Source organism: Panthera uncia (assembly GCF_023721935.1).
Source record: "Panthera uncia isolate 11264 chromosome D3 unlocalized genomic scaffold, Puncia_PCG_1.0 HiC_scaffold_8, whole genome shotgun sequence".
NCBI classification, from domain to species: Eukaryota; Metazoa; Chordata; class Mammalia; order Carnivora; family Felidae; genus Panthera; species Panthera uncia.
The window spans coordinates 8940327-8966315 of NW_026057586.1; the positions used below are offsets into that span (position 1 = coordinate 8940327).

A 25989-nucleotide genomic window follows, 5' to 3' on the forward strand; every position below is an offset into this window, starting at 1 on the left:
TTGTTCCTCTGATTTTTTCCAGCCTGCTGTTCATTTCATCAAGCCTGTTTCCGATCTCATTTATTTCACTCTCCATCTCTATTCTCTTGTAACACTTTTCTCTGTTGTAAGGGTCTAAACGGCTATTAATACCTATCTATTAATAATTACTTTGAATGTAAACAGATTAAATGCTCTATTCAAAAACACAGGTGTCAGAATATATAAAAACACAAGATCCATCTATATGCTGTCTATAAAAGACTCTTTTTTTGACCTAGAGACACCTGCAGATTGATAGTGAGGGGAGGGAGAAACATCTATCATGCAAATGAATGTCAAAAGAAACAGTAGTAATTCTTATATCAGACAAACTAGACTTTTGTTCTTGTATTGTTTTTATTATGCTTTGGTGTCAGGGTTGACCTAGTGTCATGGAATGATTTTGAATGTATTCCCTCTATTCCATTATTTGTAAGATTTTGATAAAGGTTGTCATTAAATTTATTTAACGTTTGGCAGAATTTACCAATGAAACCATGTGGTCTTGGGCTTTTCTATGCTGGGAGATTTTTGATTCCCAGTTCAACGTTCATTCTTGTTATTGGTCTAAGATGATTTCCTACTTCTTGGATTCAAGATTCATGATTCAATCTTGTGCATTTTTAGGAATTATCTTTTTTTTTTTTTTTTAATTTTGCTTATGGTAATCTGTTAGCACACTCTATATCTCTGTGGTTATCTGTTGTGATATTTTCTCTTCCATTTCTCATTTTGGTTTTTGAGTGTTCTCTTTTTTTTCTTGATGTTAAAGCATTGCCAATTTCATTTATTTTTTTAGAAAAATTGTTCATTACTTTCGGTGTTCTGTTGTTTATTCTGGTCTCTGTTTTATTTATTTCTGATTTTTCTTTGTTATTTCCTTCTTTCACTAAATTTCAGCTAAGTTTCTTCTTTTACTAGTTCCTTGGGGTATAATATTAAGTTGTTTATTTGAAATTTTTAAAAAATTAATTTATTTATTTATTTTGAGAGAGAGGGAGAGAGACACAGTGTGAGTGGGGGAAGGGTACAGAGAGAGGGAGAGGTAGAGAGAGAATCCCAAGCAGGCTTCACACGGTCAGCACAGAGACCAATGCAGGGTGCGAACTCACGGACCATGAGATCATGACCTGAGACGAAATCAAGCATTTGGTGCTTAACCTACTGAGCCACCCAGGTGTCCCTGAACTTTTTTCCTTAATACAAGCATTTATAGCATAAGTTACATTCTAACATCTGTTTTTGCAACCCATAGGTTCTGGAATATTGTATTTTCTTTTTCTCATGTTTTGAGGTATATTTTGATTTGCTGTTTGATTTCCGATTTGGCCCAATGCCTGTGCAGTAGTGTGTTGTTTAATATTTACATATTAACTATTTCATATTTTTAAAAGTTCAAAAAATATACAAATATCAAACTCATATTTTAAATATTAGTACTTAATGACTAATTTCGCATAAAATACATTATCAAATGGACAGTTTGGTAGGCTTAATTTTAATAAGTTTGAAAATCAGACTTGGTTAATGGGGGACAATGATTAGCACTTACTCTCTTTCTTTCCATAAAACCTTTTGGAACTCATCCAGATGTACCTGCAAAGCTGAAATTTCAGGCACTTTATTCTCCAAAGGCAGGTTTATTGCTTGTGGTCTTAATGCAGATTTCAGTGTACTGTTTTCAGAAACAACATTTTTTAATGAATCAGGACAGTTAAGATTGAGTTTCATCTCTTCATTTAATTTTAACTGGTCAATATTCAAACCTTCTTCCTGAAAAAAAAAAAATAAAGCAGTTATTGTTAAATTTTTACATCTAGTGTAGAAAAATCATAAAGAAAACATAGTTTTGGAAGGAAACAAATCTTATGATTGAGCATCAAATTCCTCTTTTCATTTCTTTATCAGTCTCTAAAGAGGTATACGACTGAACTTTAACTAGCATTCCTCAAGCTTTCTTTTTCCCTTCTATGTTCTACCATCTGATAAAATATATTTCAGTCTTTGCAAATTGTTCATTTACGATGTAACCTAGGTTACATCTACCATAAATCCCATATATCGCAGAAAGGCTTAAAAGTTTAGATAGAACTATAGAAGAGCAAGATATGTTTTATATTTTTAGAGATGGAATTAAATAGAAAGGGGTAACAATATAAACTGATGCTATTTAAGGAGATAAAATGAATAACTCAGGTTTCTGGAAAACCACAACCAATGAGTGTGTCATTTTCCTTTTCCTCTCCATTACTGTATAGGGCATTCAAATGTGCACATAATCTCTGGTTCCTCTGTGGGTGTTTTTCTTACCTTACTATCCGGGTTCTCCTTTGTAGGAAATTCTCTTTTTACCGGACACTCTCTGATAGACTCCCACGTTTGTGAACCAAGGTGAAATGGGTCTCTTTGTGCAGAAGGCACTTCCATGAAAGTAGGATGCTTCAGGTCTTGGGTAGTTTCTAATACCTCCTTTTGATGTGGCAAACTCTGCTTCTTCTTCAGTGCACTCAATTCTTTCATCGTCATCTCCAATTTTATTCTGAGCTGTCTTCCTTCCTCCCTGGCGCTGTTCCTTTCGGCCCGAACCTTGCTCCATTTTTCTCTCCAATTGGCAGTGCAGTCTGACCACCACCTCATGGTCTTCTCCATCTGGGCAGCTCTGGCCTTGACTTCTTCAAGTTCCCTCAGGCGAAGCTCTTCGCAAATATTCCACTCACTGGTGTTACAGGAGTGAGCGCAGAAGTTGTGAGCGGCACGTGATTGCAGTCCCTGATGTGGCAAACAGGAAGGACAAGTGTCCTTGGGGGATGAAGCAGGTGCTAACATGTCACAAGGTGGTTTAACTGATGGCTCCCGCATCTGGAAGATGTGTGTTTCCTCAATTAACCGATGAATGGAATCTAAATTCATATTTATCTCTTCAGGTCTAAGAGAAGACAGAAAACATAATTAACATTTGAATTGCCTTGCAATTATAAGAGCAAGATGGACATTTAAAAAAGAAAGCTGATGGGCGCCTAGGTGGCTCAGTCAGTTGAGCGTCCGACTTCGGCTCAGGTCATGATCTCACGGTTCGTGAGTTCGAGCCCCGCGTGGGGTTCTGTGCTGACAGCTCAGAGCCTGGAGCCTGCTTTGGATTCTGTGTCTCCCTCTCTCTCTGCCCGTCCCCTATTCACGGTCTGTCTCTCTCTGTCTCTCAATAATAAATAAATGTTAAAATAAAAAATTAAAAAAGAAAGCTGATGAAAACAATGTATCTTTCAATATTGCAGATTTTTCTTTCCACTATAACTAAAAATATAGAACTGATGCATTTATAATTAGCCTGAAAGAAACAGAAATTGCTCATATGAAATATTGCCAAGTGAACACAAATAAAAATATAAAGAGCAATTGAGGGTAGCATATGACATGAATAATTCATTTTAACAAATCCACTTCTTTACAGGTAATATTTACTATAACACAGATTGTCCATTAACAACTCAGTGATCCTCTTTTCTGTGCTAATTTAGCCACAACCTGCTTAAGTGGAAGGTGGAATCTACGATCTCAGGGAGGAGAAGCCCAGGGGCTAAATATTCTAATGTGTGTTCTAATCCCAGAGGCTAAATCATGATTGGTCTAACTCTTCCATGATGGAATTTGGAAGAGTCTCATTACCATCTCATTGACCATCCACTAGTCTCAAGACAGCATAGGACCTGCTTCTAGCTGAGATTTGAAGGGAAGTCGGCCAGGGAAGTTTCCCATCTAAAAAACATGAAAAAATCAGATTGAGAAACTCTTTTCTTCTGCTTTCTTCCCGCCAATACAAAGACATGATTCTGGAAGAAGGCGAGTGTCACAGCCACCTTATAACATTTAAATCGGAGGAACAGAGATGAAAAGAGCTTGATTTAGTGACTGAGCTATGCCATGAAATCTAGAATGCACACCTCTCGTTTTCTTGCCATGTGAGAATAATCACCTGACTTTACTTAAGCTGTGATTGTTGAGTTTCTGTCACTTGCAGTCAAAATGACATGAGACTGATAGATGAACCACTTTCACCCTACGGTTCATATAATGATAAATTCCTCACAAATACTATGAATAAGACATGGGGTTTATCCTCAAAGATTTTGTAGTTCAGTGGGCAATACAAGCACATAAAAATAAAAACACGTATTCACACTAGTTATTCAATCAATCTTTCTTCAGTACATACTATGTGTCATATCAGTGTTAGGTTGCTACCATATATAGGAGATACTCAGAAGTCTTGAACTGTCTCCTAGAAGTGAAGACGCCTCACAGCACAGATAACATTGAACAGTCTTAAAAAATCAAAGCTTTATAAAGAAATTACAAACAGCTTGCCATATAACAACAAACGCAAATTAACTGGTAAGAGTAGACCCTCTTATCAGTATGTACGCCCATTACTTTATTCAATATAGCAACATAGCTATATTGATGACATAGTGAATAGAACCTTTTCTTTAAAATAAATGCTTAAAACATGCAGCTTAATCTACAAATTAAAAAAGGTCTGTGGTTGTATAAGATTACCCACTTTTATTATCAAGTAAGATTTATTGTTATAAGTGACATTTAATGCACATGACATTAATTCCTCTCATTTTTTATTTGCTTTTTTATATAGTTACAGATCATAAACTATCTCCTTATGAACCATCCATTTAATCAATCGAAGGGGTTTCATTATACTAACAACTTACAAAATAAGTCTTTATTTACTGAAGAAAAAGCTATTATAATATTAAATATATATCCTTTTCAGTTGCAAGAAAAATACACATTTTAACAAGTATTCTGTACAGGTGCCAAAACAATTCACTCCTTGTTATAATACTTACAATAATATAGATTCATAGTTGTAATTATTTTTGTTAGCATTGGTATATGTCCAATCACATTTGAGTTAGTGCTGATTTGGAGAAACTGTTCCCTACATTTACTGTAATTCAGAGGGCAATGATATTATAGCTCACCAAATTTCTTAGACCACTGGTAAGCCAAGACTAATTTAAAAAATTTTTTTTTTCAACATTTATTTATTTTTGGGACAGAGAGAGACAGAGCATGAACGGGGGAGGGGCAGAGAGAGAGGGAGACACAGAATCGGAAACAGGCTCCAGGCTCTGAGCCATCAGCCCAGAGCCTGATGCGGGGCTCGAACTCACGGACTGCGAGATTGTGACCTGGCTGAATTCGGACGCCCAACCGACTGCGCCACCCAGGCGCCCCAAGCCAAGACTAATTTTAAAAAAAGAAAATAAAAAAGGAATTCTTAGTTAGAAGCACACAAATATTTTATATATATGTTCACATATCATATGGATATTCATCTCCATTATTCCCTATTTAATGATACTTCTTTTGGCTGGGATTCCAAAGTGAAGACAGAAAATTTATTTCAGCATATTAAACTTAAATTTATCCTTGCCATTTTTCAAAATCAATCAGTATCATAAAATTGTAATGTCTTTAAAAATGTCTCATTAACTTTTATTTCACTAGTGTTTTGAAGACTCTATAATTGGATTCTGGTACGTGGAGACCTTGCCTACCAATTAACTATGTATTTTTTCACATCTGACTAAATAAAATTGATCATTCAGTCCTTGAACTTGAATAGTTTTTCCTGTTCTAAAGTGTTTCTCAAGCAACTGTAAATGGGGATATTGAATCCTTATGTTTATCTAGTTAAGCATTCATTTTCCCTATATGTATGTGCATCTGTATGTATGCATGTTTTATTTCAATGACCGTGAAAGGATTTGTCAGCGGTTGTGGCACAAAGCCTTTGATGCGTGAGAAAATATTTGAATGCTATTGACTCTGGTTTCTTACACTAAATTTTGCATTGTCCTTACCACAAAAAAGGAGGGAGGAGGCACAGGGAAACTCTTGGAGGTAACGGACATATTTATTACTTTGATTATTGGTGATGGGTTCACAGATACATGCATACGTTCAAACTCATCAAATTATTTATATATAATATATAATATGTGCAATATTTTGTATTAACTATAGCTCAATCAAGCTGTTAAAAATGTTCATTTAATCAGGCTACCATGATGACTACAAGTATTTTTAAGGTACTAAATAACTAAATAAATGAAATATGATGGGTCTACAATGTATAAATATTGCTACTAAACATTATCTCTCACTAAAGAGACATTTAATGTGTAAGACATTGGGCTCCATCCAGACTCTATTGATTCAAGCTCTGATTCTCCCACTTTCTACATGGATGATCTTGGACAAATTATATAAATTGCCTTTGGCTCATTATCCTTACCTGTAAGGGGAGACAGAAATATCATGTATCTCAGTTCTGGTGACTGTTAAATGGAAAAATGCCTGCAGGCTGGCTGACCCCTCTGTCTCTTAGGCAAGGGGACAGTTTTCCTCAGTGCTATCCAAGTCACTAATATGTCACTCTGGACATGTAACATTGTTTTTTTCGGCTTCTTTTCTCTCTTTTGAAAGAGAGACAGCATACTCAAAAAACAGGGATATCAACAGATAAGTAAGATTTATCAGGGCGCCTGGGTGGTTCAGTTGGTTAAGCATCTGACTTCGGCTCAGATCATGATCTCACGGGTCGTGAGTTCCAGCCCCGCACTAGGCTCTGTGCTCCAATATCTCCCATTAAATCACAGCACAGTTAGTCAAGTGATCCCTGACATTGTGCTTTGAGTGAATTTAACCTCCTCATAGCTTAAAGGAACTGCAAGTTTGGGGCTTCTGCATCCCTGTTGCCCTTTTCTGTCATGCTGCGTCCACGCTCCATGATTTCAGCCACCCTGGCGTGTCTGTCCCCTGCACAAACCTCAACTTTCTCCTTTGTGCAATCAGATTGTGCTGCCATTCTGGAACCTTGTTAATAAGCAAAAGCAATAAATCTAACGATCACAAATTATAACTCTCTCTGAAAGGAATAAACGGTGTATTATGATTCAACACATACCTATATACTCAAAGAAGTCTCTCTGAAGTGACCGACATCTTATGTATTATCTGAAGAATGAGGTGGACCAAAAATAAAAGCATTTTTGGCAGAAGTTACATTATCAGGGCATTTTTGCCTGATCAAGGGATTTTGGCTTTATTGTTTATACTTATTGCTTTCCATTAACTTATAGGAAATGAATTCTAAATGAAACCTTTCTTGGATTTTTTTTCCCCTAAGAAGCATAAGACAACTAATGCATACACAATAATGTTAATAAAAGCCATAAGCAGGGGTGCCTGGGTGGCTCAGCTGGTTAAGAGTCTGACTCTTGATTTTGATTCAGGTCATGATCTCACAGTTTGTGAGTTCGAGCCCTGGATCAGGCTCTGTGATGATAGTGAAGAGCCTGTTTGGGATTCTCTCTCTCTCTCTCTCTCTCTCTCTCTCTCTCTCTTTCTCTCTCCCTCCCTCCCTCCCTCCCTCCCTTTCTCAAGATAAATAAATTTAAGAAAAGCCATAAGCAAAGAGTAACTAGATTAATACAGATTCAAAATATAATGCTAAGAACAGTTGTTACTTTAGATACGATGCCATACACTCTGATAAAAAGTGAAAAAGAAAAATCAGTTTTTAACATTCAGGAAAGTAAAACACCATATTGTATTTTAAAATGTGGCCTGTCAAACATGCACAAGTGATTAGTATTAAAAATATGTATTTTGAATGTGCCTAAAGCAGAAAAAATTAAGATATTTTTTAGGATAGTTTTGCAAGAGAACACTAAATATGAAATGTGAGACAGCGGTTGTAGGCAGTAAGGTAATGGCCAGATTATACCACTTCAACAGAGCTCAAGTTCTTTATATTTTAAAAATCCATGCACTGTGACAAATTACACAGGCAGTTATAGTCTATATTTGTTGATGTTAATGTGAGCTCTTAGAGCCATAGACAGGCAGGAAACACTTGCACAAAAAAAGGCAACTAAATAACATAGAATAAGTTCGTACATTATTTAAAGCTTGGAAACTTTATTTTCCAAAAGCATTGTAGTATAAGCATAAATGTAAACATTTTAAAATACACATATTTAGGGGCACCTGGGTGGCTCAGCTGGTTAAGCACCCAGCTTCAGCTTAGGTCATGAGCCTGGAGCCTGTTTCAGATTCTGTGTCTCCCTCTCTCTCTGCCCCTCTCCTGCTTACGCTCTATCTCTCTCTCTCGCTCAAAAATAAATAAACATTACAATTTTTTAAATAAAATAAAATACATTTATGTTTGCTAAGAATCATCATGAAATTACAAATTGCATTATCTGATCAATTAGAAATTAACTTTATTTTTAATTTTTTTATGTTTCTTTTTGAGAGAGAAAGAGACAGAGCATGAACGGGGAAGGGGCAGAGAGAGAGGGAGACACAGAATCCTAAGCAGGTTCCAGGCTCGGAGCTGTCAACACAGAGCCTGATGTGGGGCTCAAACTCAAAAACCACAAGATCCCGACCTGACCCGAAGTCAGACTGAGCCACCCAGGGGCCCGAAATTAACTCTATTTTAAAGAATTGGCATGGAACTCATATGATAAGCCCTGCCCTTGGAAGCTGACTCTTCCTTGAGTCCTAAATCTTAACCTTCCCCAGTGTTGCTGAAGCCGTGTGTCACTGTTTCACGGCAGCAGGACGCCTTTTCTTTAGTCTAGATTTTCAGTAAAAAATTGAGAAAATAATGTATTTCTTAGATAATGCTCAATGATAAAAAAATACCTCCATTTCTTTATAAAAATCTATTGCAGAATAATCTCTCCACATCATATCTTGATGTAATTACTGCCCTTCCCAGACAATAGCAATGTTTTCTATGCTTTAAGAAGAAAAAGAACATGGGGCCTGGGTGGCTCAGTCGGTTGAGTGTCCGACTTCGGCTCAGGTCATGATCTCATGGTTCGTGGGTTTGAGCCCCACGTCCAGCTCTGTGCTGACACCTTGGAGCCTGGAGCCCGCTTCGGATTCTGTCTCCCTTTCCCTTTGTTCATCCCCTGCTCTCACTCTGTCTCTCTCTCTGTCTCTCAAAAATAAAGATTAAAAAAAGAAGAAGAAAAAGAACAAAAATAATAACAAAACGTACAAAAAAACTACATTTAAAATAAAAACTTTATTGGTCAGACATAGAAAGTGGTCAATCTTACTTCTTTGGACTACGAATAAAGGAACAATGAAAGATCTAGAATCCACAATCCATTTCTATTTTTTAAAGTGCCAATGTATCATTGGTAATGAAGCTTGGAAAACTAAAATTTCTTTTTTCTGGCAGGCTGATCATCTTGAAGCCTTTATAGTGCTTTGCCTGCCAATTACCAATTTAGGTTCAGATAATTTAGAATTTCTTGGAGGATGTAAAATAATTTAACTACTCTTGTTTAGAACTTAGGGTATCAATCAGGTTCAAGCAAGTTCTGTTTTAAAATATTCCTGAAATGTCTCATAAGTGAGCAAATATTGCAGCATAATGATATTTTATCTAAGATCGGAGTTTACACTTTAAATATATTTCTTCTAACTGTATGTACAAAGTCTATGCTATTTATTACCTATTTGCATGCAAGTCTGGCACTTGTTGAATTCCTGGGCATTTCTTAACTTTTTGTTTAAGTTTCAAGGTTTCAGTGAACAAAACCACAAATGATCCCAATTTTCTCATGCAATCTAATCCAACGTAATAGCACCAAATAAATAAGCCAAGATATCTGCTGAGACCTTATGCCAAAAAATGAAATTATTAGCTGTGGAACTCCAAAGCCCTGTTGAATCTTATTTTCGTATAAGGATAATCTTGCTGCTATTTCCAGGTGGCTAACAGTCAGAGTACACATTTTATTGGAAGGAACACTGAAAAAACGTGGTTGTGTCAAAGATCCTACCATTTTCCAAAGTTGGACAGGTGACCCTGAATCTGGAATATGCCTCACTATGTAAATATAATTTTGTATAATTTCATAAAACTGAAAGAATTTAAAGGACATTGTAACTGTGTCCACAAATATTAGTTACAAAGAAATCAAAATAAAGTCCACAAGAGCAAAGAGCCAACAACTCAAAATTATGATTATTATTAATTTATAATGTGAAAGTGAATGACCCTATAAAATAATTCCTATCCCAGTTCCACAACAAACCAGGTAGTGCTAAAGGAGCGGTGTTATGTTTTTCCATTTTTTGGTTTTTTTTTTTTTTTTTTTTAATTTAAAAGCTACTTATTAGATTTTCGGTAATGTTGAATCTATTGACATTTTCCAATATTTATGTCCACTTCAGAGTTTCAGTAAACAAAGCCACAAGCCATTTCAGTTTGCCTATGCATTTCCCAAGAAAAATTTCTAACCCATTTACTGTGTTCACACTTGCTCTTAAAGAATGTATGAGGCTAACTCACAAATTCTTCATAGATCTGGTTACACTTTATAGTGAACAAGAGAAAGCCCTTTCATGTCAGTGTGATTCAGTAATATTTTCTCACACCCATTTGATGGAACGCACATAGCTGCCAACTACTCTGCGTTAGCTGACTGGAAAGTTTTCACAGACTTAATAATGAAGTTTGGAGAATACAGTCCAAATGATTGTCATATTTACTTTTGAAACGCAGTTATAAAAGTTTTTAATAAAAAAAAATTTATTCTTTAAGTCTGTTTCATTTCCCCAATTGTACATTCTTTACATTAATAATCCAAATTGGCTAAAATGTATCCCACATCAAAAAGCTACGAGAAAAAACTGGAATCAGAAGCAGAAATGTTATGATGGATGTAGACTTCTGTGAGCCATACCTATGCATAATATTTCCAAATACTTTGCTTCATTCACTCTGCTTCTTAGTAAAGCAAAGTAATACTCATATAAAGGCATGAAAGATACTATTTATTAAGTTTTATTTCTTATGTGTGATCTGAAATTTAATCTTCAGGGTAAAGACCTATGACCATATTGGTGGTAGAGATTAAAATTCATTCTTTAAATTATAAATCAAATCAAAGGAGAAGTCTTTAAAAAGCCCAACTCCCCCCAAATGACAAGATGACTGGTTCATCAAAAGTTGCAGAGAGCATCCAAAAGGGATGGGGTAAGATAGTTTTTATTTTTGTAGTTTCTGGACAAGGCCAGGTTTAAGAAACCCACACTCCCCAGAGTTCAAAAGGCAACTTGGAACCCTCAGATTTGTAGCTACTTCCTCTCCAGGGCTACTGAGGACCTCATGCCCAAAATATTTGTCACAGTAATCTTCAGAAGTTTCAAATATAGCCCCCAAGAAGTGGTGTAAGATTGTCACCCTTGTAATGACGGTCAAGTAAAGCAATGTTTTAAATATAGAAGTTGGGGGGCGCCTGGGTGGCTCAGTCAGTTAAACATCTGACTTCGGCTCAGGTCATGATCTCAGTTTGTGAGTTCAAGCCCCGTGTTGGGCTCTGTGCTGACAGCTCAGAGCCTGGAGCCTGCGTTGGATTCTGTGTCTCCCTCTTTGCCCCTGTACCACTCACACCCTGTCTCTCTCTCCTTCAGAAATAAAGAAACATATAAAAAAATTAATACAGTAGTTAGTATTTACTGATTCAGTATAATCATTGGACGCTGACATGCTAAAATACATTTAACTTGAACTAAGGGGCAACAGACAATTCTGTAAATAGTTAACTAACATAGGAAGGGTGGTCAGTTAGATTCCTATTGCCATTGTAGAAAATCACCATGAACTTAATGGCCTAAAACAACACAAATTTATTATCTTATATTTCTGAAGTTCAGAAGCCCAAAATAAATCTCACTGGGCTAAAATCAAGTGTAGGTGGGGCTGGTTTCTTCCAGAGGTGCTGAAGGGAGGATCATTTCCTGGCCCTTTTCAGCTTCCAGAGGCTCCTTGCATTTCTTGGCTAGTGACCACTCCACCCCTTCATTCCTGTCATCAGGTCTTCTATCCCCAACACTCCTCTTCCTCTCTTCTCCTATGAGGACCTATAGGATTACACTGGACCCACCCAGATAACCCAGGATAATCTCCCTATCTCAAAGGCTTAACTTAATCATGTCTCTAAAATCTCTTTTACCATCCGAAGTAAGGTATGACAGGTTCCAGAGATTAAGTTGTGTAGGCATTGTTCAGCCGACAGCAGCTGATATAGGGGGGAGAAAAAAGATGGGACTTTGAAACCACATAAATAGTACTTCAAATTCCTGCTTTATCATTTACCATCTTGTGACCTTAGAAACAATTTATGTGAAAGTCTCTTCATCTATAAAATGGGATTATTAATAGCTTTGCCATGGTTGTTTCAAGGGTGTCACATGAATTTTCCTCTGTGGGGGTCACTTCCTTCAGTACGCTCTCAGCAACTGACTGCATCATCACTGCCTTCTCCATGAAGTAATGCCCCCTTTCTTTGCTCCTATGGCAAAGGAGACAGTATATCTCATGTGTTGTCTATTTTCACTGCTTTTATTTCCTCCCATCCCATTCTTTCATCAACCCATTTCAACTGGGAATCTTGTCCTCTGTTCCACAGAAATCCCACTTGTCAATATCACACACTATCTTAATATCGCCAAATCAGATACTCATTCCTCATCCTTGCTTCATGTGACCTCAACATTATTCACAAAAATCGAAAATTCCTTGCTCTTTAAACACATCTGTCTTTTCTCCCCCCTTAATTACCACACTCTTTTCATTATTCTGTTACCTCTTCCTTCTAGGCCTCTTTTGTCTCTCCTTACCACTCCTCTCTCTGTATTAAAGAGTCCAAAGCTTAAAAATACGAAACAGAATGTCTTTGCTGTTGAATGTCAAGTTCTTATCTCCAGTTTTTTAACCTCCCCTGAGCTCCAGGCTCACAGAGTTCCTCCGAACGTCCACTTGGATTCCACTAAAGGAATCTCTGCCTCAACCTTAAATTACAAAATTAAACTCTCAATCCCCAGCCCGCTGCAAATTTGTTTTCTTTCCATTGTCAGCATCCCAGGAAATGGGACCAGCATCCATCTAACATCTCAAGTCAAAAACCTAGTTTCTTTCTGACCCACATTTAGTCAGCAAGTTCTATTACCTCATTCCTTCAAATTACTTCCTAGACCCGTGTATTTCGTTCCACCATCCCTGCCTCTATGCTGTGGAAACAACCACCACCCTTATAGCATTACGACTTCTGAAATGCCTACAGATACTTCTATCTAGTTGGTATGAAGCAGTCAAAAAATCTTTTTACAATTTAATAAAGTTATATAACTCTAATCACAACTTACTAATGCCTATTACAATTAGAATAAAATGAAAACATTTAATCACAGTCTGGTTCATATGATCTGCCCCACCAGCCTTACTCCGTGACCTTGATTCCTATCTCCCTTCCTTTCCTTACCCTTTTTGCTCCAGTCTCGCTAACTTCCTTTTATTCTTTGAAGAGGCCATGTTCATTCTTGCCTTAGGATCTTGTGGGTGGAATGCTCTTCCCTCCGATCTTTGGATTCAAATGTGTTCCCTTGTTCTGAGTATGTAACTTTACAAGGCCTTGAAGGTTCAAACCAAAAGGACAAAATGCTAATATAATTTAAGCACAACCTCCCAGTGTAGTAACTCTTCACATGTGTAGAACATATCTATTTTAAAACACTTTTAATGTACATTTTGCATGATGCTTATGGAAATTCTATTAGGTGGGTATGGGTGTCTGGACCAATGTCAGAACAGCTGACAAGTGGCAGAGACAGGACTTAATTCAGATCTTTTATCTCAAAATTCAGAGCTATCTCCACCATACCAAATTGTTTCTTTTACAAATGTTCAGGATAAACACCAGCATACTGACCCAAACACCACAGCAAAGTGTGTGATCTCATTGTGCCTTAACTTAGGGAGAGTAAGGGTCAAGAAGAATTTAGTTTCAACCTCCATGAAACCATCCAGAAGGCTACAGAATTTAGTAGCCAATACCACCTTCTTGTGTTTCTTATAAAAGAAAACTCCATTTTTAATTTTTTGAGGAACCTCCATACTGTTTTCCAGAGTGGCTGCACTAGCTTGCATTCCCACCAAGAATGCAAAAGAGATCCTCTTTCTCCACATCCTCATCAACATCTGTTGTTGCCTGAGTTGTTCATGTTAGCCATTCTGACAGGTGTAAGGTGGCATCTCATTGTGGTTTTGATTTGTATTTCCCTGATGATGAGTGATATGGAGCATTTTTCATGTGTCGGTTGGCCATCTGGACATCTTCTTTGGAGAAGTGTCTATTCATGTCTTTTGCCCATTTCTTCACTGGATTATTTGTTCTTTGGGTGTTGAGTTTGATAAGTTCTTTATAGATTTTGGATACTAACCCTTTATCTGATATGTCGTTTGCAAATATCTTCTCCCATTCTGTCGGTTGCCTTTTAGTTTGGGCTGATTGTTTCCTTCGCTGTGCAGAAGCTTTTTATTTTGATGAGGTCCCAGTAGTTCATTTTTGCTTTTGTTTCCCTTGCCTCCAGATACGTGTTGAATAAGAAGGTGCTGCGGCCAAGATCAAAGAGGTTTTTGCCTGCTTTCTCCTCGAGGATTTTGATGCCTTCCTGTCTTACATTTGGGTCTTTCATCCATTTTGAGTTTGTTTTTGTGTACGGTGTAAGTCAGAGAAAGACAGATATCATATTACTTCACTCACATGAGGACTTTAAGAGACAAAACAGATGAACGTAAGGGAAGGGAAACAAATAATATAACAACAGGGAGGGGGACAAAGCATAAGAGACTTAAATATGGAGAACAAACAGAGGGTTACTGGAGGGGTTGTAGGAGGGGGGATAGGCTAAATGGGTAAGGGGCATTAAGGAATCTATTCCTGAAATCATTGTTGCACTATATGATAACTAATTTGGGCGTAAATTAAAAAAAAATAAAATTATAAAAGAAAACTCCATAGACCAGGAGGACTAGACACAGAGGAAAGTGGTGGTACCAAGACTCCAGGCCCCTTCTCCCATTCTTGGCCTCAGAACAAGATACTCTTTTGGAGCCCAGCTTTCCACCATGAACAAACATTAAATTCCTTCTTCAAAAAAAGGAAATTAAAAAACACAATGTCTCATACCCTTATAGTGCCTCCCCAAGTCACCTAAAAAAATACATACCACACAAGTGTGTGTATATTATATACAAACATATAAATATACACACACAGTATACACACATATTTTAATTGGGTTGCATATTATTTTAATATTATTATTTAGCAGACTGAGCTAAACTTTAGTGTATGTCTAAGAATGTCAGCAGTACTTGGAGAAAATAATTCCTCCATGTCAAATCACTTTTCTGTTTAATCCATTTTCACTAAAATTACATGAAACAAAGACTTCAAACAAAATCATAGTTACCCTTCATGTATTCTGAATATGAATTTCTATGGTTCATTTTTGTTTCCGAGGTTCATATCACATGCTTATAAAGTCTCTTTTAGATTCAGAAAATGAAAAGTGCATAGATTATCAAGTTCTCAGTAAACGTTTGCTCCTTTATAGACCATACATTACTAATCACTAACATGTATGAAGATTATATTTTTAAATCCAAATCATGCGTGTTTACTCTGCATGGCTTATGCTATGATAGAAAAAAAGTACAATCTATGTTTAGAGACTAGACATTTAGAAATTGTTTGACAGATCTGGTTGGTTGACCAGATGAAAATGTGTGGTTAAAGTAGTTCATTGAACAGTCACTCTTGTTAAATAGCAAATGGTAAGGTAAAGAAATTTTAAAGAATTGCTAAGAAGAATACTAATACTCTTCCAAAATAAGGTACAATTTAAGAATAAGAAAATTTATTGACTCTCAGTCAACATTAACTGGAATTATTTTCAATGTCCCTTAATGTTACTTTAATGCCACAGAGTAATCTTCAACTCTGTGGAATTTAGAATCAAAATGAGAAAATTGCCTGGTATTGCTTAGAATCTACACATTATGGATGTATGTTGAATTCCAAACTGAAATTTTCAGTTCTTGACTTGGTTTAATCTTGCCAAAAGATCCCTGAAAGAAGTAGCTCAAGAGAGTTCTTGGACACCAAATATAAAAAGAAAAGAAAAAAAAAAAAACAGCCTAACATATTAAATTATAAACATATGGATGGAATTTCCTTTAAATTACACTTGAGTCTAAACCTTAAGGGTAAAGAATTTAACAAAATACATTTGAGGTTTCCATAACACAAAACACTTGAAAAGTTAGGGAATTCAACTACCCCCAAAGACACATGAGATTTTCACTCTAACATTGAGTAAACTGAACCTTCTATCCTATTTTGAAATATCTCTACTCTAAAATATCAATCTTTACTAAGCTCTTTGTAATAAGTAGTAATGAATCTATATATCAGATGGTTGAGAGGTTTTTATTTTTTGTTTTCATATTCTGGATCCAGAAAAACTGAGAAATCAAGAGAAAAGCAAAATAAGAAAGGTATATATTTAAAAACAGTAATTTTCCCATGCTTTGTCCTATCCTTTCTCACCTAACCCATAGCAATCTTTTTCAAATTATTATGGTTTTGACTAGTAAGTACTTTATAGTATGTGAGTACCTCGAAGCAGAGGAGATTGAAATATTAGCAGGAAATCAGGGCACTTTTATACTCAAGTCCATTGCCTTCTAAATGATGCACTGTCGTGTTATTATCCTCAAAAAGTCATATTTTTAAAAATACTGCCTACCAATGTATATAAAATAGCAACGATTTTCAATGTTGAAAATATAGATAAAATATTAAGGGAGCAAAAGTTGCATAAAAAGGTTTTTTGCCTAATTTTTAAAGCAATTATGATTGCAGTAAAAATATGTAAACTTTTAACAGTGATTTTATCTAGATATGTGTGATTATACTTTTCTTCTTTATCCTGCTTTATAATATATATAGCACAGTTTTCCATATATAGATTCATGCATTTTTATATACAATCACTCAAATGATAACCCAATAATATACAAAATAGAGATTTTGAATTAAATCCTAATTTTAAACATAGTTGCATCCAAAATATTCAACAAATGGCGGAGTTGGAAGAAACTGGAAAAACCATCAGAAGGACCATAACTAATAGAGAGACTATGTAGATTTTAGATACTGTAATGGTGCATCATAGGTATGTGGTGACAAGAAAACATATTGCAATGTATGGAATGAATACCACAGAACTAAAAGGACGCTAAGTTAAATGTAAGTCTGTTCTAATTCCTAAATTCTCTTTTGGATTAGAACAGTCAACTAGAATACTTACTATGAGCCCAGCACTGAGCAGGACACTGATGTTGAAGAAACATGTTGAAGAGTGTGTGTGCATGCAAGTATTTCAGACGTTCACAAGATATGTGGATTTCCAGCCTTACTACTGAGAACTTTGAACAGACCACATTTTCATTTTTGTTTAACAGTAACCATTTTATTTTCCGATCATGAATAGGTAATTCTCCCCCCCCCCCCCCCCGCCTCGTATGGTACAATTACATTGGGAGGCTTTAATTCACTTCAATAGCAAGACAAACACTTGTTACGACCTAAGTTTCTTATTGGTCATAGTTGAATTCATTACTGAGAAAATTGTAGATTCACATTCAGTTGTAGGAAAGAATACCAAGACATCCCATGTACTCTTTAGCTGGTTTCTCCCAACAGTAGTCTCTTCCAAAATGACAGCACAATGTCCAATCAGGTTACTGAAATAAATACAACTCACTGACCTTATTCAGATTTTCCCACTTTAACTTGTACTTGTTTGGTTTGTCTATTTTGTTCTATACAATTTTATCACCTGTATAGGTTTGCATATCCACCACCACAGTGAAGACAGAACCCACATCCTTTGTGCTCCCTCACCCTGTGCCTAATCCCTGGAAACCATTAAATTGTCTCCATGTCTAAAATTTTCTCATTTCTAAAATATATATATATAATATATAAATATATTATATATATATAATGTTATATATTTATATATTATATATATTAGAGTAATATATATATATATATGTCTAATATGTATATATTAGAGTAATTCACTGTATAATCTTTGGGGATTGGCTCTTTCACTCATTCACTCAGAACAACACTCTGGAAATCATTTAAGTTGCTGCATATATAAATAGTCTGCTTTTTGATTTTTGTTTTTATTGCTGAGGAGAATCCCATGGTATATATATGCAGCATGGTCTCTTTAAGCTGCTAACCTGTTCGAGGACATCTGAGCTGTTTTCAGTTTTTGGTTATTATCAATAAACAGGTATAAACATTGGTATACATGTTTTTCATGAACATAAGTTTTCACTTCTCTGGAATAAACGTCCATGAGTTCAACTACTGGGTCCTATGGTAATTGCATGTTCAGTTTTATAAAAATCTGTCAACCTGGTTTCCAGAATAACTATACCATTTACTTTCTTATCTTCTCCAGCATTGAGTATTGGCATTTTTTTCTTTTTTGTTTCAGACATTCTGATAAGTGCATAGCTCACTGTGGTTCTAATTTGCATTTCCCTGATAGCTAAGAATACCTTTGTCACTTGTTTACATACTCTGTGTATATCATTTTTGTTGAAATGTCTTTTCACATCTTTTGGCCATTTTCTAAATGTACTTTTGGTTTTTACTGTCAGGTTTTCAGAGACAGAGATACAAACTTTTGTCAGAAATGTAGTTTGCAAATATTTTCTCTCAATATGTATCTTTTCTTTCCATTCCCTTTACATGGGAGAGCAAGCTTTTTTTAATTTAAAAAGTATCCAATACATCATTATTTCTTTATGGATTTTGCTTTGGTGTCCAATTTAAGAGCTCCTTACCTAGACCTCAATCTCAAAGACTCTCTCCTTTATTTTTTTCCTAAAAGTTGTATAATGTTATGTTTTATAATTAAGTCAATGATCCATTTTTAGTTTCTTTTTGCATCACATGTAAGGTTTAGGACATGATTAGTTCCTTTTTATGGAGGTCTGCTTGCTCCAACACCTTTGGCTGATGGGCTGTCCTTCCTTTATTGAATTTGTGTATCTTTGTTAAAAATTAGAGAAGCATATTTATGTAGGCCTGTGTCTGGCTTGTCCACTCCGTTCCATTGATCTATGTGCTATCACAACCCTTCTGTAAGTATCACAGTATCTTGATTATTGTATGTAAGACTTATTATCTGGTGTGGCAATTCCTCCTACTTTATTCTGTCAAGATTGCTTTAGCTAAGCTAGCATATCTCTACAAATTTTAGAATCATCTCATCTATGTGCATAGACAAATAACTTATTATGGTTTTGACAGGAATTGAATGAAACCCATATGTCAATTTGGGTAGGTATAGTGTATTTACCATGAACACAGTAAGCCTCCCCTATGTAGATCTTCTTTGAATTCTTCCATCAGCATTTGCAATTAGCAGCATACAAGGCCTGTGCAGGTCTTATTAAGTTGCATTTTCTTTGGAGTGATTATAAAGAATATTGTTTTTAATATCGTTTACATGCTTATGTTAGTGTATAGAAATATAATTGACTTTTTAAACATTTTTTTAAGTTTATTCATTTCAAGAGAGACAGAACAAGCGGGGGAGAGGCAGAGAGAGGGAGGAAGAGAATCCCACGCAGGCTCTGCACTGTTAGGGTGGAGCCTGATGTGGGGCTTGAACTCATGAAACACAAGATCATGACCTGAGCCAAAATCAAGTCAGACGCTTAAGTGACTGAACCAACCAGGCGTCCCATAATTGATTTTTGTGTGTGAGATGCTCTCATATCCTGAAACCTTGCTGAACTCATCAATTCTAGGAGTTTGTTTTGTTTGAAGTTTTCTTGGGATTTTTCTGTGTATATATTCATATCATCTGTAAATGGGGATAGTTTTGTAACTTCCTTGTTGATCTAAATGCCTGTTATTTATTTTTCTTGCAATATGGCTGTGGCTAGCACCTCCAGCACTGTTAAGTAAGAGTGGTGAAAGCAGGGTGCCTGGGTGGTTCAGTTGGTTGAGCATCCAGTTCTTGACTTCAGCTCAGGTCATGTTCCCAGGGTCATGGGATCGAGCCCCATGTTAGGCTCTGTGCTGAGCATGGAGCCTGCTTGAGATTTTCTCTTTCCCTCTACCCCTCTTCCCTGCTTGTGTGCGTTCTCTCTCTCTTTCTCTCTCTCTCTCTCTGTCTCTCTCAAAATAAAATAAATCTTTTAAAAAAAAAAGGAGTGGTGAAAGCAGACATACTTGCTATGTTCCCAATGTTAGAGGAAAAGCACACTGTATTTCAATATTAAGTATGATGATAAGTACACATTTTTTTCCTAGATGCTTTTTTGCAAGTTGGGACATTCCTCTCCACTTCTAGACTGGTGAGAGTTTTTATCATGAATGAGGGTCAAATTGTACCAAATGCTTTTTCTGTATCAATTCATACGAATGACTTTTATTCTTTAGATTGTTGGCAGAAATTACACTGGTTGATTTTCAAATGTTGAACCAGCCCCACATACCTAATATAAATTCCTCTTGATCACGGTGTATAATTATTTGTTTACATTTTGAATATGTTATGCTAAGATTTTGTTGAGGATTTTTACATAAGTTCATGCAAGATACTGGTCTTCAATTTTCTTTTTTTGTACTGTCTTTGTCTAATAATAACAGCCTCATAAAATAAATTGGAAAATACTCCCTCTTTAATTTTCAGGAAGCGTATGGGTAAAATTGGTGTTAATACTTTAAATATTTGGTACTGCTATGGTCTGAATGTTTGTGACCCATCCCCCCCCACCCCTCACAATGCCAATATCATATGTTGAAATCCTAATGCCTGATGTGGTGTTATTAGGAAGTGGAGCCTCTGCAAGGTACTTTGGTCATGAGGATGGAGCCCTCATGAGTGGATTAGTGACTTCATAAAAGAGGCCCAAGATAGCTTGCTTGCCCCTTTGACATATGATGACATAGTGAGAAGGTACCAGCTATGAACCAGGGAGAAGGGGCTCACCAAAATGTGACCACACTGGCACTCTGTTCATGAACTTTCCAGACTCTAGACCTGTGAGACATAAATTTCCATTATATATGTTACCCATTCTGTGGTATTTTTTTACAGAAGCCTGAAAAGATTAAAACAAGTAGAATTCTCCAGTGAAACCAGATAGGCCTGGCAATTTCATTTTTGTAAAACTTTTAATTACAAATTTAAATTTCTTGGGGCACCCGGGTGGCTCAGTCGGTTGAGTTTCCAACTTTGGCTCAGGTCATGATCTCACGGTCCATGAGTTCGAGCTCCACGTCCGGCTCTGTGCTGACAGCTCAGAGCCTGAAGCCTGCTTTGGATTCTGTGTCTCCCTCTCTCTCTGACCCTCCCCCGTGCATGCTCTGTCTCTGTCTCAAAAATAAATAAACATTAAAAAAATTTTTTTAATAAATAAATTTAAATTTCTTTAATGTTTATAATATGATTTAACTAGTGTCTGTTTCATCTTAGTTGAGTGTTGATAGTTTATGGTTTCAAGGAATTGGTCCATTTTTTCTAGGCTGTTAATTTACGATCATAAAGGTGTTCATGATATTCACCTATTTCCCTTTTAGTGGCTGCAGGATTTTTAGTGATGTTCTCTATTACAATCCTGATATTGGTGATTTATTTCTACTCTCTTTCTCTTTTTGTCAATATTGGTAGATGCTTATTAACTATTGCTTTTTTGAACAATCAGGTTTTTTTTTCATTTATTTTTTTTTTGTTTTCCTGTTATCAATTTCATTGATTTCTGCTCTTAACATTTATTATTTCCCTCCTTCTCTTCTATTTGGGTATATTTTGTCTTCTTTTTCTAATTTCTTGAAGAAGTTTATATTATTATTTTCAAATGCTTTCTTGTTTCTCATGAAGATTGAGTGCTACAAGTTTCCTTTTCTGCATTACTTCAGGTATCTCCTAAATATTTGATATGCTATATTTTCATTTCAAACAGTTATGCATAATTTTATTTCCTTTGAGAATTCCTCACTGACTCAGGGAATATTTTGACATGGGCTATTTAATTTCTATTTCTTTACCAATATTTCTATTGTTGATTTCTGGTTGATTCCAGTATGGTAAGAGAACATTCTCTGCATGATTTCAACTATTTAGGTATTGCAGGTTAGTTTTGGCCTAGGACATGGTTTATCTTGGTGAATATTCAATGGCACTTGAAAATATGTGTATTGAACAGTTTGCAGGTGGAAGGTTCGATATACAACAATTAGATCAATTTGGTTGATTGTGTTATTCAGATCTCCTAAATCTCCACTGATTTTTGGTCTTGTTTCCTAGATTCATTAGTTAACTTATCAGTTGCTGAGAGGGGTTGTTGAAGTCCCCAACTATACTTTCACCTTTCAGCTCTATCAGGTTTTGCTTCATGCATTTAAAAACTGTGTTGCTTTGCTATTTACTCATGTAGGGTCATTATGTGTTCTTTGTGGATTGATCCTTTTATCATTATGAAATTTCTCTCTTGAAGGGTGCCTGGGTGGGTCAGTCTGTAAAGCGTTAGCTCAGGTCATGATCTCACGGTTCATGGGTTTGAGCCCCGCGTTGGGGTCAGTGCTGACAGCTCAGAGTGGGGAGTCTGCTTTGGATCCCCCCCACTCTCTTCTCTCTCTCTCTGCCCCTCCCCTACTCATGCTGTGTCTCTGTATCTCCAAAATAAATAAGCATTAAAAAATTTTTGAAAAAAAAAAAGAAATTTCTCTTTTTATCTGTAGATCTGTGGTGTTTTTGTTTGGTTTTACTCTAACTTCTCTGATACTAATATAGCCACTCTACCTTTTCTTTTTTTTTTAACAGATTTTGCATGGTGTACTTTTCCCTTTTTAAAATTCAACTTACATATAACATTGAATTCGAAATGAGTTTTTTTAAAAGCATATACTTTCCTCATAGTTTTTGTTTGTTTTGTCTGTTGTTTTATCCACACTACTAATCTCTGTCTTTTAATCAATGAATTTATGCTATTTACATTTAAGGAAATTATTGATATGCTAGAGTTTATGTCAGCCATTTTATTATGTGTTTTTGTTTTCCTTATTTTATTCCTGTTTCTTTCCCTCTATTTTTTGTTTCTTTCATGTGGAGCACTTGAACATTTTTAAAGATATTGTTCACTTGATACGTTTATAATGTTTTTGAGTGTATCACTTTGTACAGTTTTTATACTGGTTGCTCGGGGATTTAAAACATATGGATATGACATCATAGTCAATTAAAATCAGTATTTTACCACTTTGAGTGAAATGAGGAAAACTTACTTCCTTTGAGGCCCTTCCTATCTCCTCCATTCTTAAAAATCACTTTCTTCAGTATAAGATAGCTCTGTCATTCTTTCAATTATCAAGTATGATTTATAAAGCTTATGGGAAAGATATTCTATTATATGTAATCATATTTCTGGCATTTGATTGTTTGTTCTTGTGTTCTGATGTCCCAATATTCCTTCTTCTAACATTTTACCTCTCTTTGAAGAACTTCCTTTAAGGGTAGGTCTGTGAATGACAGTTTTTAGTTTTCCTTCATCTGATAACTTTATTTCCTTTTCTTTCCTAAAGAATGGTTTCACTAGGTATATGGTTTTCAGTCTTTCTTTTTTTTCTCAGCATTTGCAAATGTGCCACATCCTGGTGGGTTTCATGGATTCAGGTGAGAAATTCAAAGCCATTCGAGTTGCTGTTCCAAGTTGTTGACATTCCATATTAGGAATTCAGTGTTGGTTATTAAGTAATCTGAAAATTATAGCATAGAATTTTTTCATTTTAACTCATCCTCAAATTTCAAATAAATGTAGCAGCTATGTAACAATTAATGTAATGAGTCAGGCGTTGCCAATAAAATTTAAATTGCAATAAAAAATAAGATTATGTTTATGACTTCAAGCCACAGAACTATGGCTTGTTCTATGGTTTCAGATGTTAGCCTGAGGAAATTGGAAAAAATGGTAAAGGATAAAATGGTAAAGGAAAATGGTTCAAAATGTTTTCTCCCAATGTACATATCAAGTTTTTATATTATTATTATTATTATTATTATTATTATGAATATGATAAAAAGAGAGTATAGTGGGCATATGTCTACAACGTTTCCCAGCTATCCCCACCTTTTAGTAGTCACAACCTTGCGTAATTCCCTCCCATTCACTGGGGCTGGACTTAGTGACCTGCTTCTAATGAATATAATGTTGCACAAGTGATAGATGTCACTTCTGAAGTTAGGTTATAAAAAAGGACGATTTTGCCAGCACTCTCTCTACTGCCTCTCTTGTGGTCACTCTGATGAAGCCAAGAGCCATGTCATAAGCTTCCTGTGGAGAGGGTTAGGAACTGAGGCAAGAAACTGGCTAACAGCTTATGAAAAATTAAATCCTGCCCACAACATTCCAAAGATGCTTAGAAGCAGACCCACCCCAAGTTGAAGCGGAGGACCAGTGCAGCACTGGCTGAGACTTTAATTGCAGCCCCTTCACAGACCCAGCTAAGCCCCCACCTGCATTCCTCACCCACAGAAACTGTGAGACAATAATGTTTTAAGCTACCAAAGTTTGGTATAATCTGTTAACACAGCGATACGGAAAGGCAATATATGACTACAAGAAACGCTTCCTCAAATGACCAATTATCATTGTCACTTATCGCAATTTGTTCCAACCTGACACAAAAATGTAAGTACTTAAGAAATAAAATGTTAAAATTTGCCAGTTTAAGTCAGGCCCAATTGGAAAGTTAAGTGATATAAAATGAGGGAACAGGAAACAGTAAATCTCAATTCAAATGCCAATCATAGGATTAAAGTAAATCAATTTTATAATGTAGCTTCAGATAATCTTAAAATGTAAAGAGTCCATGGCACTAAAAATATATTGCTTTTATAAAGATATATTCAAGTAATCAAATGCGAGAAATAGTATATTCTCTTGGTTAAAGTAGATGTGTAAACATAAGGTAAAACTGACCAGTCTTTTTAAGAGCGATCACAAGAGACAGCTGCCCATGCCATCAGTTTATAGGAAGAATATTAGGTAACCAATCCAAAAAGGAAGAAAGCCATCACAAACCAAGCAAATGAGATGTGTAATCAGGGTGACAGCCACCAATGAACATAATAACATTTCATTGTTTTTGTTTATTATATTTAAGCCAAATCCAAATTCAACTGTACAGTCTATAGACAGCTTCTGGTCATTAGTCATTCCTCTAAAATTCCAATATTAGTTTGACAAGAGAGAAAAGTTGCAATTTCTTAATATTTATATATATATATATATATTTAATTTTTTTACATTAATTCATTTTTGAAAGACACAGAGAGACAGAGCACAAGCAAGGGTGGGGCAGGGAGAGAGGGGGATGCAGAATCTGAAGCAGGCTCCAGGCTCTGAGCTGTCAGCATAGAGCCTGACACGGGGCTCAAACTCACGAACCATGAGATTATGACCTGAGACGAAATTGGAGGCTCAACTGATTGAGCCATCCAGGTGCCCCATATATTTTTAATGTTTTATTTATTTTTGAGGGAGACAGAGTGTGAGTGGGGGAGGGGCAGAGAGAGACAGAGACAGAGAATCCAAAGCAGGCTCCAGGCTCTGAGCTGTCAGCACAGAGCCCGACATGGGGCTCGAATCCACAAACCGTGAGATCTTGACCTGAGCTGAAGGTGGACACTTAACCAACTGAGCCACTCAGATGCCCCAGCAGAGAAAAGTTTCTTTACAAATTACTTTAAAATAGCTAAAAGACTGCAGCTTTCACACACACACAAAATGTGAATTTTCAGAAAAATTCATTTTTAGTCTCTGCTAATAGTTGGGAAATGAAAAATCAACAAGGGAGAAATATTCTGGGTTTTCATTACTATGTTGGCCCTTTGAGAGGTAAGAATACCAGGAAATAGGGGCGCCTGGGTGGCGCAGTCGGTTAAGCGTCCGACTTCAGCCAGGTCACG

At 36.0% G+C, this 25989-nt stretch overlaps 1 protein-coding gene across 1 annotated transcript in view; it reads right to left on the reverse strand.

Moving 5' to 3' along the window:
• The window catches only part of CCDC102B (coiled-coil domain containing 102B), a 161497-nt gene that overhangs the window by 80262 nt on the left and 55246 nt on the right, over nt 1-25989 (reverse strand). The window contains 2 exon segments of the mRNA XM_049619641.1: nt 1574-1794; nt 2332-2947. Coding sequence (XP_049475598.1) covers nt 1574-1794; nt 2332-2931 — 821 coding nt within the window. The 5' untranslated portion in view covers nt 2932-2947.